The sequence below is a fragment of the Thermobia domestica genome, chromosome 12 (assembly GCF_964235325.1).
Source record: "Thermobia domestica chromosome 12, izTheDome1.hap1.1, whole genome shotgun sequence".
Lineage (NCBI taxonomy): Eukaryota > Metazoa > Arthropoda > Insecta > Zygentoma > Lepismatidae > Thermobia > Thermobia domestica.
The window spans coordinates 136,592,404-136,607,661 of record NC_137465.1 but is presented as its reverse complement, the minus strand read 5'-3'; the positions used below and the strand labels follow the sequence as shown (position 1 = coordinate 136,607,661).

Sequence of the window (15,258 nt, the reverse complement as noted above, 5' to 3'; positions counted from 1 at the left end):
ACTGACATTTACAAGTGCCATTCCCAGATGGTACTATAATAAATAGCTGTTTCCCACCTTTTTCTGAATTTAGCGGTTAGTCTTATCCCGTGTACTGTACACTTCAATCACTGTAAATTCTATTCCGAGAGTTTCACGTTAGTGTGTCTCATAAATTTGATATTTTAATTTTGGTGTGCACAAAGTACTCCTCCATTGATAGGAGATCTGACTGACATTTACAAGTGCCATTCCCAGATGGTAGTATAATAAATAGCTGTTTCCCACCTTTTTCTGAATTTAGCGGTTAGTCTTATCCCGTGTACTGTACACTTCAATCACTGTAAATTCTATTCCGAGAGTTTCACGTTAGTGTGTCTCATAAATTTGATATTTTAATTTTGGTGTGCACAAAGTACTCCTCCATTGATAGGAGATCTGACTGACATTTACAAGTGCTATTCCCAGATGGTAGTATAATAAATAGCTGTTTCCCACCTTTTTCTGAATTTAGCGGTTAGTCTTATCCCGTGTACTGTACACTTCAATCACTGTAAATTCTATTCCGAGAGTTTCACGTTAGTGTGTCTCATAAATTTGATATTTTAATTTTGGTGTGCACAAAGTACTCCTCCATTGATAGGAGATCTGACTGACATTTACAAGTGCCATTCCCAGATGGTACTATAATAAATAGCTGTTTCCCACCTTTTTCTGAATTTAGCGGTTAGTCTTATCCCGTGTACTGTACACTTCAATCACTGTAAATTCTATTCCGAGAGTTTCACGTTAGTGTGTCTCATAAATTTGATATTTTAATTTTGGTGTGCACAAAGTACTCCTCCATTGATAGGAGATCTGACTGACATTTACAAGTGCCATTCCCAGATGGTATCTAGTATAATAAATAGCAGTTAATCTTATCCCATGTATTCAGTCATTGTTGATTTTTGTGAGAGTTTCTAACTTGTTTCTTTTGCGAGATATATTTAATCTTAACAGGTGGGTACAAAATGTCCCTTCTTGGCAGTCCACGTTACAAAAACATACCTAGGTAGTGGGAGGGTTAACCATACCATGATTGTTATCTTGATAGTCTCATAATAGGGCTACAGAGCTTAACGAGTGTATACTTCAAAGTTAATTTCACCTGTACAAGGAGAATGGTTATTATAAAAAATCCATCTTTTGAATTTACAAGAAAATGTCGATTTTCTCAAAAACTACACATGAGTGCATGTGCACCCATATCATTTTGTACAGCTTCATTAGATCTATCGATTGATATTTGTCTTATCTTTGGACTTTTTGATAAACGCTGATACTATTACATAGAGATGCAAAAAAGCCGGCTTTTTTGAATCGATGGTTTTTTCACATAAAAAGCCGGCTTTTTTGGGAAAAAAACGAGAATTTTGGAAATGTTGACTTTTTTCAACTTCATGATTTTTGTATCTAAATAGCTTTCTTATAGTATATTCTATAATTAGATAAAAATTTTATGACCTGAATGTGATATTTCGCTCTGAAATTCACCATCAAGATGGATGGAGTACATGTTTTACGAATTAAAGCTAACATGAAGAATGTAGTATTTGAGGGTAATTTTAGAGGCTATTTAACTTTATTTTAACTTTTGAGTTATCGACATCTTTTTTCTTCTCTAGTTTGTCATCCGTGTTTCATTTCTAAGAGCTTTTAGTACTCTAGCTTCTAGCGCAAAAGTTAAACTTGCTCGTTTTTCTATTTATCCGCCAAAGCGTACGTTTTTCAATATGTCCGTCAAACCGTACTTCCACATTTCTGTTATACTGTAGCTGTGAAGTGATTTAGCAATAATTTTCCGGACACAACCTTGAATACCAATTTATACAAATAATCAGTAGCGGATTTAGAAAAGTACTTTAGGAGGGTTTTTTCTGATTGTTTCGTTTCATAAAAAGTCCTAATTTTATTTGGGAAGTGCTTGAAGTTTATGAGTACAGGCATAACTAATATTTCGTTTCGTTTATATGTTTAGCAATAATCTTCCGGATACAACTTTAAAAATCATTTTATACTGAGAATCAGTGGCGGATTTAGAAAAGTATTTTGGGAAGGGTTTCTTACTAATGTTTAGATTTTTTAAACATTCGTAATTTTTATTTGACGGGAGCTTAAAGTTTATGAGTAAAGGCATAAATAATAGATATTTCGTTTGTTGCAGACATTCCGTAACTTTGGGGAACGGGCTTCAGTCCGAAAGACCGCTCCCCTAACCTTCGCAAAACCATCACTGCTGGTAATTAGTAATAATAACGATTTAAAAACAATAAAAAAGGAAGTCGCCCAACTCACAGTACACGCACTATTTCTACATTCACAGATGGAATGAAGAAAAGCTTTGTCAGAATGGTCGAATGCTGGTTGAATCCCGGACTTCCCGATAGAAGCGCAAAAGCTAATCACTCAGTCATGTTTGTTGTGCAGTTGTATTTAGCTTAACTTAAATATATTCCGTAGTCTTTTTTGGGGGGGGGGAGTTCCGTAATGATATGTTGAATCCCTCTTGTTAAAAGTTCAGAAAACTTGAGGATTGGGTAAACTGTGATGGTGGTTCTATAAAACTTAACTGTAGAATTTCAAGAATATACAGAACCAAAAGCTCTAGATGTGCAGCCTTTAAGTGTATCATATACATCTAAGTATTTCTCTTATGTTTTATTTTAATTTTATTTTGTTTCAAAAAGAGGGTATGGAATATTTTGAAGTAAAAATACTACATACTATTTTGCTAGTTATTTGTGTATTCTTTAAAAAGAAGTGTTTACTTTTAGGGTTGGCTGATTTACACCAACTTTTTTTTTTTAATAACTGGTTTAAACCACAAAAATAAAAAGAATGAAAAATGCGAATCGTGTGAACTTCATGGTAACGTTTCCAAATATCAAACCACCTGCAATAGTTTTATTTCCCTTTCACCTTTTAATCAAGGTGTCCCATGTTCAATTCTCGGTCGAACCACAATCCTTTTTTCATGTGTAACCCAAGTAGCGGTTCGGATGTCAGTTTAAGCGAAAGTCTTCTCCTTGATAACCTCGGTATTTCGTAAGGATGTTAAGCCTAAATATACGAAACAAACCAAATTGTATATTTCTACATGCCTAAATGCGTGTTGTTTTATAAAGAAGCCAATATTGCTTAAATATATTGATAGAAATTTGCAAAATTTATCGATTGCCTACGTAGCTTCCAACATTAGCTTGGACTGGACTTTCAATGATATCTACGTACCGCTACTAAATTTGTAATTTAATACCTCAGTTTTAGCGTACTGATTATGGTATGTTGACCTTTAAATTTTACATGCAAAGCAATAACAGGATTTTCCCGTTATTGTCTTACATTTCAAGTAATGACGGGATTTTCCCAATGGCTAGAGCGGGAGATTCTCAACTTAAGAAATTTACTGACCGCACTTCTTTAAGCTTATGGGAGTTCTTCCGGCATAACCCCGCTGTTGCATAATAACATCAAGGCGAAACAAACTTAGGCTATTTCTGTGAATATGTAATATAAATACATAAAGCAAAAAATCTAAGTCAAAAAAGCCTGGTTTAAACATCCCCCAAAAAACGGTTTTTGGCATTTTTAAAAACAACCATGGTTCTTGCCAACTCTGCTTACTTTTGTATATAGGAGGTTAAAAAATTCTTATTATATACATTGGTTAATCCTGTGGAATTCATAATGTAAATATGTTGAAGAAAAATTGTTTGAAATATTTTTTCGAAATTCATAGTTTATTTTCGATGTTTTATATTATTATCAGCATCAACCACTAATTAAATGATTTTTTGTGTTATAGAGAAGCGATACAAAGTCTGTTTTATCAATTTAAAGCAGTATTTTCAAAAAAGCCCAAAATTTCCGAAGCAAAAAAGCAAAGCAGAAAAAACCGAGTTTTTTTCCAAAAAAGCCGGTTTTTTTCCGAGCCCTTGCATCTCTACTATTACATAAACATTTATTATACAATGTATACCGCAGAAGTATTTCAAACCTTAAAACTTCGCATAAGATAAATAATATGCATGAGTAAACGACTTATTTGCCGATTATTGTTTATTTATTTCTGTTCTTCGGTAACTGTCCTCCATTTTCACACAGAAATGTATATTCACGTATTAAAGAATCATGAAAGACACATCGATTTAGGTTATACACGTACATGAAAGAAACTATAGGCAGTTTCACACCTTTCAATTTATAATCGATAGCTTCTATGTATTTTTTATACTGAAAATAAAAAATCCCTAAGGAAACTTTTCGAACGTTTTTAAATTGTGATCCAATACGTAGAATGGTATATCACTAAATCCTCTGCAGTTTTGTTTAACGTCTCTTCTCAGCACTGATAATACATTTTTATGTCGCAGATATTATTTTGTGTAAAATTATAAGTAAATTACCTTCAAACGGGAATCGAACAAAGTCTTCCTGCTCTGAAAGCAAGAACATTATTCGTTAGTAAGGAAACAGCACAAAAATACATTACGTAAACAGACAGATAAATATCCAAAATTCACCTTCCACAGTAAGAGAGGATGCGGTTTGAAGCCCAAATTACAATGTAGATTCGCAGATCAAATAGCCTGAATGACTTGACGAAGATGATTTTAAAAAACTATAGGAAAACAGATGGTATCCACAGAATTCTATTTTGAATAAACTAATATTTTTTTCGAAATCTGTAAGTATAGTCCAGAAGAGTATAGTGTCGGTCTTTGCTGCACAAAGTTTTCGATTCGATTCTCGGAGGGGAAAACAAGGCACACACTACAACGGTTCTGGTTCCACTCTAAAACTGATGATATTGTCTTATACAACCTCGATGCTGAAAAAGGATGTAAATGCAAATGAACCAATCAAATTATAATTCAGAAATTTGGATGTGCAAGTCATAAAGTCATTATGTCAGGCACTAGTCTCTATCATGTTCTAGGTCTCGAGCATTAAAATTTATGTTCTATAAGGAAATTATTAAAAATTTTAGTACACTTTTGTAATAGCAGTTTATAAATGTTAAATGACAAATCTTTCCAAATTATCGTATTACTTACTGTGTTTTTCCAAAAACAAAGTAAAAATGTCCTAGGTAACATAGTAAAGAGCCTAACAAATAAATAAACTCTGCTAAAGACAGTAAAGAGGATCATGCTGATGTATGGAATATTCATAGTCACCGTTATGTATGGCATATGTATAGTCACTTTATGTATAGAATATGCATATTCTCCGTTATGTATGGAATATGCAGAAGCATCGTTATGTATGGAATATGCATAGTCTCCGTTATGTTTGGAATATGCATAGTCACCGTTATGTATGGAATATGTAGACCTATAGTCACCATTATGTGTGAAATATGCATATTCACCGTAATGTATGGAATATGCTTGGCACCGTAATATATACCATATGTATAGTCACCGTTATGTATTGAATATGCATAGTCACCGTTATGTATGGAATATGCATAATCGCCGTTATGTATGGAATATGTATAATCATCGTTATGTATGGAATATACATAGTCAACGTTCGAATATGGATAGTTACCGTTATATACGGAATATATATAGTCATCATTATGTATGGAATATGTATGGTCACCGTTATGTATGGAATGTGTATAGTCACCGTTATGTATGGAATATGCATAGTCGCCGTTATGTACGGAATATGTATAGCACTATTATGTATGGACTAATCATAGTCACCGTTATGTGTGGAATATGCATAGTTACCGTAATGTATGGAATATGCATAGTCACCGTTATGTATGGAATATGCATACTCACCGTTATGTATGGAATATGCATAATCATCGTTATGTATGAAATATGCATATTCTCAGTTATGTATGAAATATGCATAGTCCCCGTTATGTATGGAATATGTATAGTCACCGTTATGTATGGAATATGCATAGTCCCCGTTATGTATGGAATATGTATAGTCACCATTATGTGTGGAATATGCATATTACTGTTATGTATGGAATATGCATGGTCACTGTTGTTTGGAATATGCATATTCACCGTTCTGTTTGGAATATGCATAGTCACCGTTATGTATGGAATATGTAGACCTATAGTCACCATTGTCTGGAATATGCATATTCTCAGTTATGTATGAAATATGTATAGTCCCCGTTATGTATGGAATATGTATAGTCACCGCTATGTATTGAATATGCATAGTTACCGTAATGTATGGAATATGCATAGTCACCGTTATGTATGGAATATGGATAGTCACCGTTATGTATGGAATATGTATAGTCACCGCTATGTATTGAATATGCATAGTTACCGTAATGTATGGAATATACATAGTCACCGTTATGTATGGAATATGGATAGTCACCGTTATGTATGGAATATGCATAATCATCGTTATATATGAAATATGCATATTCTCAGTTATGTATGAAATATACATGGTCCCCGTTATGTATGGAATATGTATAGTCACTGTTATGTATGGAACATGCACAGTCATCATTATGTATGGAATATGTATAGTCACCGTTAGGTATGGAATATATATAGTCTCCGTTAAAGTTACCGCCAGCAATTAACATATTAACGGATTGACTCTTCAATAGCGAATTCAGCGGAGATAATTGTTCTAACTTTATATTGCAGAAAATAGAATTCAAAAATTCACTTTCGTTCAATAGTTGTCGTGTAGACTTACATGTATGGGATATGATAAATCACCGTTAAAATAACTGTAGTTCATTAAAATGTTAATGAATGACTCCATTAACGAACTCGGTTGTGATATTCACTCTAGCTATCTATTGCAAAAAGCAGAATTCACAAATTCGCTTTCGTCCAAGAGGCATCGTGCAAAGTAACGGACGGGCGGACGTATTAACATTATAAACTCATTACACTTTCCAGCGTAATCCTAATATAAAAAATACTCTTCGCTATATGAGGATCCAGAAATCTGTTTACACCTGGAGATTTTATTTTCTAGAAGGTCGGGAGTTTAAAAAAAATGAAATGAAATCTTTCAGTTTTACGGCTCACGGTTATACCGTGAAAGCTAAAGAAAACGCTAAAGATAAGAATGAATGAAATGGTAGAATGAAATACGTGACGCGAGAACTTCAGCTCGAGAATCAAAATATATAGAAAAACCACAACAATTCCGCATGTCTGGTGATTCTTCCTCACAAATCCCAAAATCAAATGAACAGTATGTTTCTGTTTAAGTTATAAACTCTCTACAGGTAGAGATTCCGAAATTTGCGAGTGCAGCTCTCGGGCTGAATTAGACTCGAGTTCAATAATTTAGAAGGAGCTCGCAAGAGCACTGGCTCTATAAGCTCCATTGAGAACGAGACCGAGCTCAGTCAAGTGAACATCTCAGTGAGCGCGATACCCATACAGTATAATGAGCCTCCTAATGCCGCACGAGCACGAATGAGCTTCGTCTGTCTTAAACAGGTTCAACGAGAACAGTAATAAAACTTTGAGAGCCTACACCATCTTGTGCTCCAAGCTCCCCCATCTAAAAGAAATGCCCCAGCTTACCTTAATTTCACCTTTGTCCCGCTTGGCATGCTTAATGTCCGTCAACTCATTGAGATCTTGCTCTTCATGTTTAATGGCTTTCGATGCATGTCTCCTGGCAAGCAATCGGCTAAACATATTCCACTATGTGAATATAAATAATAATAATTAAAAAAATAATTTGTTAATACACTTCACATGAACAATGTGGTATGAAATCACATACGTACACCAGCACTCGCGGTACGCACATAATAAATATTCGCTATGTTCCTTCGGCTGGATGAATTCCTAATAACATTAGTCGCTTAGGCATTATCTATAGACCTACAAGTACACTGAACACAAAAATAGAACGTATTGCATATTTAGTTTTTGTTATTACAATAAATCTAATTAGTATTTGTAAGAATTAAATGTTTAGTGAGTAAAACACCCTATGTACCGTCAGAAGCGTGTTGTACTCAATTCGACCGCTCGCAACACACTGGAAGCTTCATAAGCAAAAAGGTTTTCGTGACTCGGTAAACAAGGTGTCGCTTGTGGTCAGAGAACAATGCCACGAAACACGCTATTATGTGTGTGTGTGTGTATGTGTTTTTGAGCGAATATGTATTAGTGAGAATTATAGGTTAGTTGAAGTACTTCCTATAGCAACCAATATTCATGCACTGCTTGTTTCTAATTTACTTTCAATAGTATTTTAGAACTTATGAGGATAATAAAAATATTACTACAGAAAAACTCAAGTCATTTACCTCTGTCACAACATTGGCAGTATTTGACGGTGTATTATTTAAGCCATTTCTTTAAACATTAAAAATGAAATTGCTAAAATGTTCTGCTTTTTTTCTTTTACTGAAATAAATAGGAATGTTCAATTATGTCACTACTATCTGAGAATAAAAATGAGATTACATCGAAAAGATCGAAGATGGTTGTTTTTAATATGTGATGAAACAGGGGCGTACCCACGAAAGGTCCACCAGGTCCTGACCCCCTCCCCCCAGAACTTCTTAACTCAACATACATTTGTATACTTTCTCAATAAAACTACACTTAACAGGGAAATGATTGACGTAGCATGAAGATTTGATCTTACACTTCTCATCATCACCGTCTTCTTTACCCCAGACGGCATTACCGTAGGATTAAAAACTTTTAAAAAAAAAAGCTTTCTCTTTTAAAAACAAAAGAGGTAAAAACATAGGTAAAAGTATTTTGAAAACATAGGTAAAAGTATTTTAGAGTTGCTTATCGTCTTTTCGGGTACAGAATAATACTGGTTTAACACTATATAGACGTAGTGGCTTGTAGTATTGAACCCCACTCCATAAAACTTGGTTCTCTCCCATTAAAAAAACCTTGAGTGTGCGCCTATGGTGAAACTAAAGTAACTATCAAAACTTGCTAGTGGTATATAAAATGAAATTGGTGCTGTTCATACTTTATATATTTAACAGCTGATGAAGTACACGATGTTGGCCGGTTGAAATATATTAAGTCGTAGCTTTTTTTACACAAAAATATGTGCACCTTATTTTTGGTGTTAATTTTTAATCAATTTCCCCTTAGGAAATCCATTTTAATCAAAGTGATATGATTTTAAAAAACAGTTCTAGGGAGATACTATGTTTAAAAATTCATTTCAAACGGTTCAGTGTATTTTTTTCCGTGATGATGAGACGGACAACGTGCTCTGAATGTGGAAAAAAATATAGAAATTGCCCCTTTCTTTCATGAAAGTGGAAGTTTTTCTTTAAACGCTGGAAAACGTGTCCAATTAATTTTAATGAGGTGTCTACACACCGAGTTTCAATAGCCTAACTTGAAAGGTTTGTGAGATATTCTATTTTTGGCATAAATTTTGTACTCTCTCCGCCCCCTTGGAATACGTATTGTAATCAGTGTCACGATTAAAATTTGGTTCAAAGTAGTTACTATGTTCAAAAATTTATTTCAAATTGTTAAGCCCTTTTTTTTTTGCACGTATGCAGCAGAATGTTCAGTCTTCGCAAGGGAAGAAGATGGATTATGGAAAATATTTTAAATGTATATTAGAACCCCGTTCTCCTCACTTAGGATATTCATAAATTCCATTTAGAGATAGGTATTACCTATATATATAATATTTCTAATAGAGATTTTCATCCCTAATTTGCTGAGGTCTCTACATAACTATGTATGGTGAATTATACTAAAGATAAAATAGAAGAAAAGTTATATTTTATATGGACTGCAAAGGAAACATAAAAGTAAGCGGACAAACAATTGTTAATGGAAAAAATAACTATACTTTGTACTGAGTCTGAATTAACTATATCATAATGTATTTCACATGCACATATCTACTGTATCTTATGAATAGATTAAGCATGAGTGTGTCTACCAACACTTCCGGCATCAATATTGTTTCCAATGGGTTCCAATGACATGGGTTAAATGTGGAACTTAACAACGTTAATGTTTTGCGTTAACTTAATCAAATAAAATTATTTAAGGAGTTGGGCTTATCAAAAAGTCCTCGAAGACACAAAATCTTGTGAACTACTTAATGGATTACCATCAATTTTCGGATGTAAAGAATCAAAATCTAGGAGTCGCTTCTCTTGATGGAGGTTATGCATCCAATTGATCCCATCATGCAGACAATCAAAAATTGGTTCACCATGTATTCGTATTGGAGTAATTATGGATATCATCCCTGATAGACTACCGGAAGATTAGCGGGTCTATATAATGTTCAGGATGCAAAATATTAATATGTCCGTGCAACATTACACTAAATGAAACTAAATGGCTTTCTACTCGACAAATCTAGAAACTTAAATATTTTCTATTTTCAAACATTCATTCATCTAAAATTATACAGTAATTCATTTAATTTGAGGTTAAAAATGTTATATTTAAGCCCAGGCTTTATAAAATTTAGGAGGAGACTAATCTACCAAAAGACTACCCAAACTCCTTTACATGGTGTACAGTGGGACACAGAAATTCTTGATGTACAAAGTCCGTGAGATAGGCAAGCCAACTAACGCCTGCTCCAAGATTAATTATTCCTGGTAGTAGCTAGCACAGCAGCATGAAGTTGCCCCCAACTGTTAAAAGCACAATTCGTAGAGTGTTTTTGTGCAGAAGTGGAGCGAAACGCTGGCTGACGAAATGACAAAAGGAAGTCTTTGGATACTTGTACTCACAGTAAACAGCACAATACCAGAAAAAATATACGGACGGAAAAAATATACCAGAGGTGCCGATGAGGAAATAACAGTCAGGGGACTTACATAATCTTATAATTAACTCAAATGAGGGATTATGAACAAGCTAACTTACTTCAAATGACTATACATATATGCCTATCAAATAATGTACGGATAAATTATGCGGTATATGTAGTAGGTCATTTTTTTAAGTAAACACAAAGCCTTGCGCCGAGTTTTGAAACTATTAACTAGTAACAGTAACTTAATTAAAGTATGGATCGATCATTCGAGGGAAGAGCCCAGCCTCCATTGAGACTTTTGGGGGTCTAACAGGGCCTGAGCTCCTTGGTTCCGGCGCCACTGATTGATACGTAATACTTCGAAAGAAGAACTTATCCGATTTCATTATTCGGTAAATGACTTTTGAGAATACTAAATATTGGTATGCAGTAATTTATTTGTAAATATTAAAAATACAAAATTCGATAACACTCAAACGTGTTGGAGAACTTATCCGTACTAAGCGTATTTCCCTTTAGGTTGCAAATATATGACATCTTTAAGTTTTACGTCCCACGGTTATGCCGGTTAGGCTAAAGGAGACGGTCATAATGAGAAATGAGTGAAATGGTGGAATGAAGAAAGTGGGAGGAAACGGGAGAACCCCGAGAAAACCCACGAGCACAGCGTTTGTCCACCACAAAGTCCACACGGCGCGAGCTGGGATAGGTTGCAAATATAACTTATGGTTCCTGATTTATATAGTATTTCTGAAAATTTAAACATTGAGACACAAGGAAAAAGGGGAGAGTGTAGTGTCAATTAACAACAATTTAAAAATGCAAGAAATTAAAGGATAATAACAAATATAGAATCATTAACAGAATTATCTCCATTCATTTTTCTTCCTTTATTTTCAGGATTATATCATCACTGAATTTCTCCACTGGAGATTATCTTCGTTTAGCAGCATCCAACTGGAGCTCAGCCTTGTAAATGAAACATAGAAAAAAAGTCTAAACGGACAGAGCTCGAATCGAACCCCGACCGGAAAATTAGGAAATCTCCACTCTAACAATTACCTAAAGTTTTACTTACTCTGGGTCGCCTAAATAAAGAGCCCTTTCTTATCGCTCAAAAGAGTAGCTTGTTTATAGTCAAATAGATTGGCAAAACGCAGAAATATCAGGGCATTATATCATTGTATTCACTAAATTATCAACATTGCAGATTTTTTAAAAAGCAAAATACAAAACTCCTTTACTTTGAATCAAATACGGCGCGTATGTTATACACGTAAACAGACTAAAGACGAATCAATTAACGCATAGTAATCGTGGTTCAGTGGTCAAGGCGCTCGATCACTAATCTGAAGGTGCGGGAAGTTTTTTTTTTTTTAATATATATAGAAGCATTTCCTTAAATATAAAGTTCTGTTTCGAAGTGCTCGAAAAAATAAAAATCAACTCGTTTCGTCACATTTCAAACCTCAGTCACATTTATTCACAATGTCCGTCATTTATATACGAAGACGATAAAATGAGAAACGTTAACATTGTTTTAATGGGAACTGATTTCTGATTTGAATACCAACCTTAAACCACAAGTCCAAAATGAAAATTATTTATGTTCCTGATGTCTACTGCAATATACAAATGTATATGTAGAGAAAGAGAGATACTCTGTGTGTGTGAGAGAGAGGGGGGAAAGAGAGACAGAGATAAAATATGAAAGAGATAAGAACGATATATGCTTGTATTTTTACTTAAAATGTGGAAAGTTTTTGTAATTGATAATTTGGATTTTTATAAAGCGATTTGAACGCTTCAAGCGACTTAATGTTCATAAAGCTTCTTTTTCTTAAAGCTTTTATAATTAATGTCGCAAATAGTCCGATGCTTTGTAATATGTGACAAAGAAATAAATGCATGGTTTTAGCAGAATAGTATTGTCTACCCCTTGCTTCTGTTGATGGTATAAAACTAACGTTGAGTCGATGTTGAGTTTAACGTTCCTTTCAGCAGCGAGACTATGTGAGACGTTTACCTACTGATTAGCGTGGAATCCGAACCACATGAGCTCATACCGGGAATCGAACCGGGACTCTTACGTCAAAGGTGCGTACGCTAACCGCTTAGCCATGAAGGAACTCGGTATAAAAATAAAATACCACATATTACCCCATATTACTTCACCGACAGATTTATGTTTTATGATCAGCTAAAATAGTATTTATGAACATCGTAGCGAGATAGGTATACGTATCTTATTTCATGCGCTATACGAAACATACAAAGAATAAATACAAGAAAAACGAAACAACGACAAGGATTCAATGTAAAATGCTTTGCCTCTCTCAAATAAATTACTCAATGTATTACAAGTGCATATCTCGAGCATTTCCAGTAGAACTACGAACACGCGCTGGCCTTATAACTTCCGTGTGTGGTTTAGTGGCTATCCCGTGCGTCTGTGGTGTACAGGGTTCCCGGTGGGAGAACTTTTGGAATTTTAAATGTTCTCGATGTGTCTGTGTTCGTGTCCCTGTCGTCCAAGGTTACTGGAAATAACTAACCGAGTAGGAACACAAGTTACTGACAAGGGGAAAGCAGACTTTGCTAAATGAACTTCGGCTCTACATTTCGCGAGGTAGGAGTGCACATTCAAAGGGTCAATATTACAAACTACAATAGCCAGAAAACCCGTCTTAAAGTTTCTGACTCTCCGCATAAATGATAGAACGCGTTAAGTTATCAATTGGCAGAGTGAGGAATATCTATACCTTACGTGCAAAAGGTCCCGCTTGAGTCATTATTCTTGTTGTAACTAATAGAGTAGCCATTTGTAACTACAAGTAAAATATTTATTCACCATATGTTTATAATGCATACAACAATAAAATGTTCAAATCAGTTGTATCCGTAAATATATTGACAGTGGCGTAATTAGAGGGGTGGCTATTGGGCTCAAGCCCCTCGAAATAAATTTGGTAAATACACAATTTCATTAAAATTAGTAGTAGAAAATTGATCGATCTGGGCCAACCTAGGACAACATAAGACAACCTAGGCCAACTCACAAGCCCCTGGCAAATTGACCACCGTACACCGTGAGCCCACGGTCTTTTACGACCTCCATTTTAGGGGTGAATTTATTCCCTTTTATGAGCACTTTTTAGGGGGTGTATTCGTTCTCTTTTACGAGCACATTTTAGGGGGTGAACTCGTTCCCTTTTATGAGCATATTTTTCAACCCTTATTTTAACATAGCAGAAATTACACTGAGACTATGAACATACAGCAGAACATAAGAATACGTAACATAACAAGGGTGTACTCGTTCTCTTTTATGAGCATATTTTTCAACCCCTATTTTAACATAGCAGATAACACATAAGATTACGAACACATAGAAGAGAAGATAACACATAACACTACGTAACACACAGCAGAACAGATAACACATAAGAGTACGTAACATAACAAGGGTGTACTCGTTTTCAACCCCTATTTTAACATAGGAGATAACACATAAGATTACGAACACATAGAAGAGAAGATAACACATAACACTACGTAACACACAGCAGAGCAGATAACACATAAGAGTACCTAACATAACAAGGGTGTATTCATTCCCTTTTATGAGCATATTTTTCAACCCTTATTTTAACATAGCAGAAATGACATAAGAATACATAACTCATTCCAACCCTTATTTTAACATAACGAGCAAAGATTACAATCGAATACCCACGGTCTACATATAATCATTTTAGAGGGTGTATTCATTCATTCTCTTTGATGACCATTTTTTCCACCCCTAATTGAAATTACATAGCAGAGCAGATAATACATAAGATTCGTTCCCTTTTATGAGCACTTTTTAGGGGGTGAACTCGTTCCCTTTTATGATTACTTTTTCAACCCCTAGTAGTAGTCCCCGACGTTGGCCCGAATGACTCATCCTCACTCTCTTTCATGACCGGGGTGAAAGGTCAATGACCTGGCCCGGGGTCAATGACCTAGGGGTACCTAGGACCACCCCCTCTAAATTTTGGCAGGGGTACCTTGGCCCACCCCCTAAATTTTGGCAGGGGTACATAGGACCACCCCCCTTAAATTTTGGAAATTGCCAAATCTAAAAATTTGGTATGGTAGCCTAGGACCACAGTATGTACCTCTATCAGTATTGGGTGTCTATGTCGTTCCCTTTCATGGGTAAAAAATTGCCAAAAATTCAAATTTCGGGGGTTTTTGACCTAATTTATCCCCTTTGATGAGGTGTTATTACCTTATATAGTTATATGGGCGTATACAGGGGTCCATTACCTTTCATAAGACATGGGTATATTAATGCACCCCTTGAAAAATTTGGGAGGGGTACCTTGGCCCACCCCTTAAATTTTGGAAATTGACCAATTTAAACATTGGGTATTATAGTACAGGACCCTAATATGTATTATGATAAATTTGGGTGGTCCACCTCGTTCCCTTCTAGGGGTA

At 35.0% G+C, this 15,258-nt stretch overlaps 1 protein-coding gene across 1 annotated transcript in view; it reads right to left on the bottom strand.

Annotated features, from left to right (window-relative positions):
• The window catches only part of LOC145666674 (uncharacterized), a 282,579-nt gene extending 274,538 nt beyond the window's left edge, over window positions 1-8,041 (bottom strand). Inside the window, exon 1 of the mRNA XM_081734149.1 lies at window positions 7,569-8,041. Coding sequence (XP_081590275.1) covers window positions 7,569-7,685 — 117 coding nt within the window. The 5' untranslated portion in view covers window positions 7,686-8,041. The remainder of the gene's footprint in view (window positions 1-7,568) is intronic.
• Window positions 8,042-15,258: the final 7,217 nt, after the last annotated feature.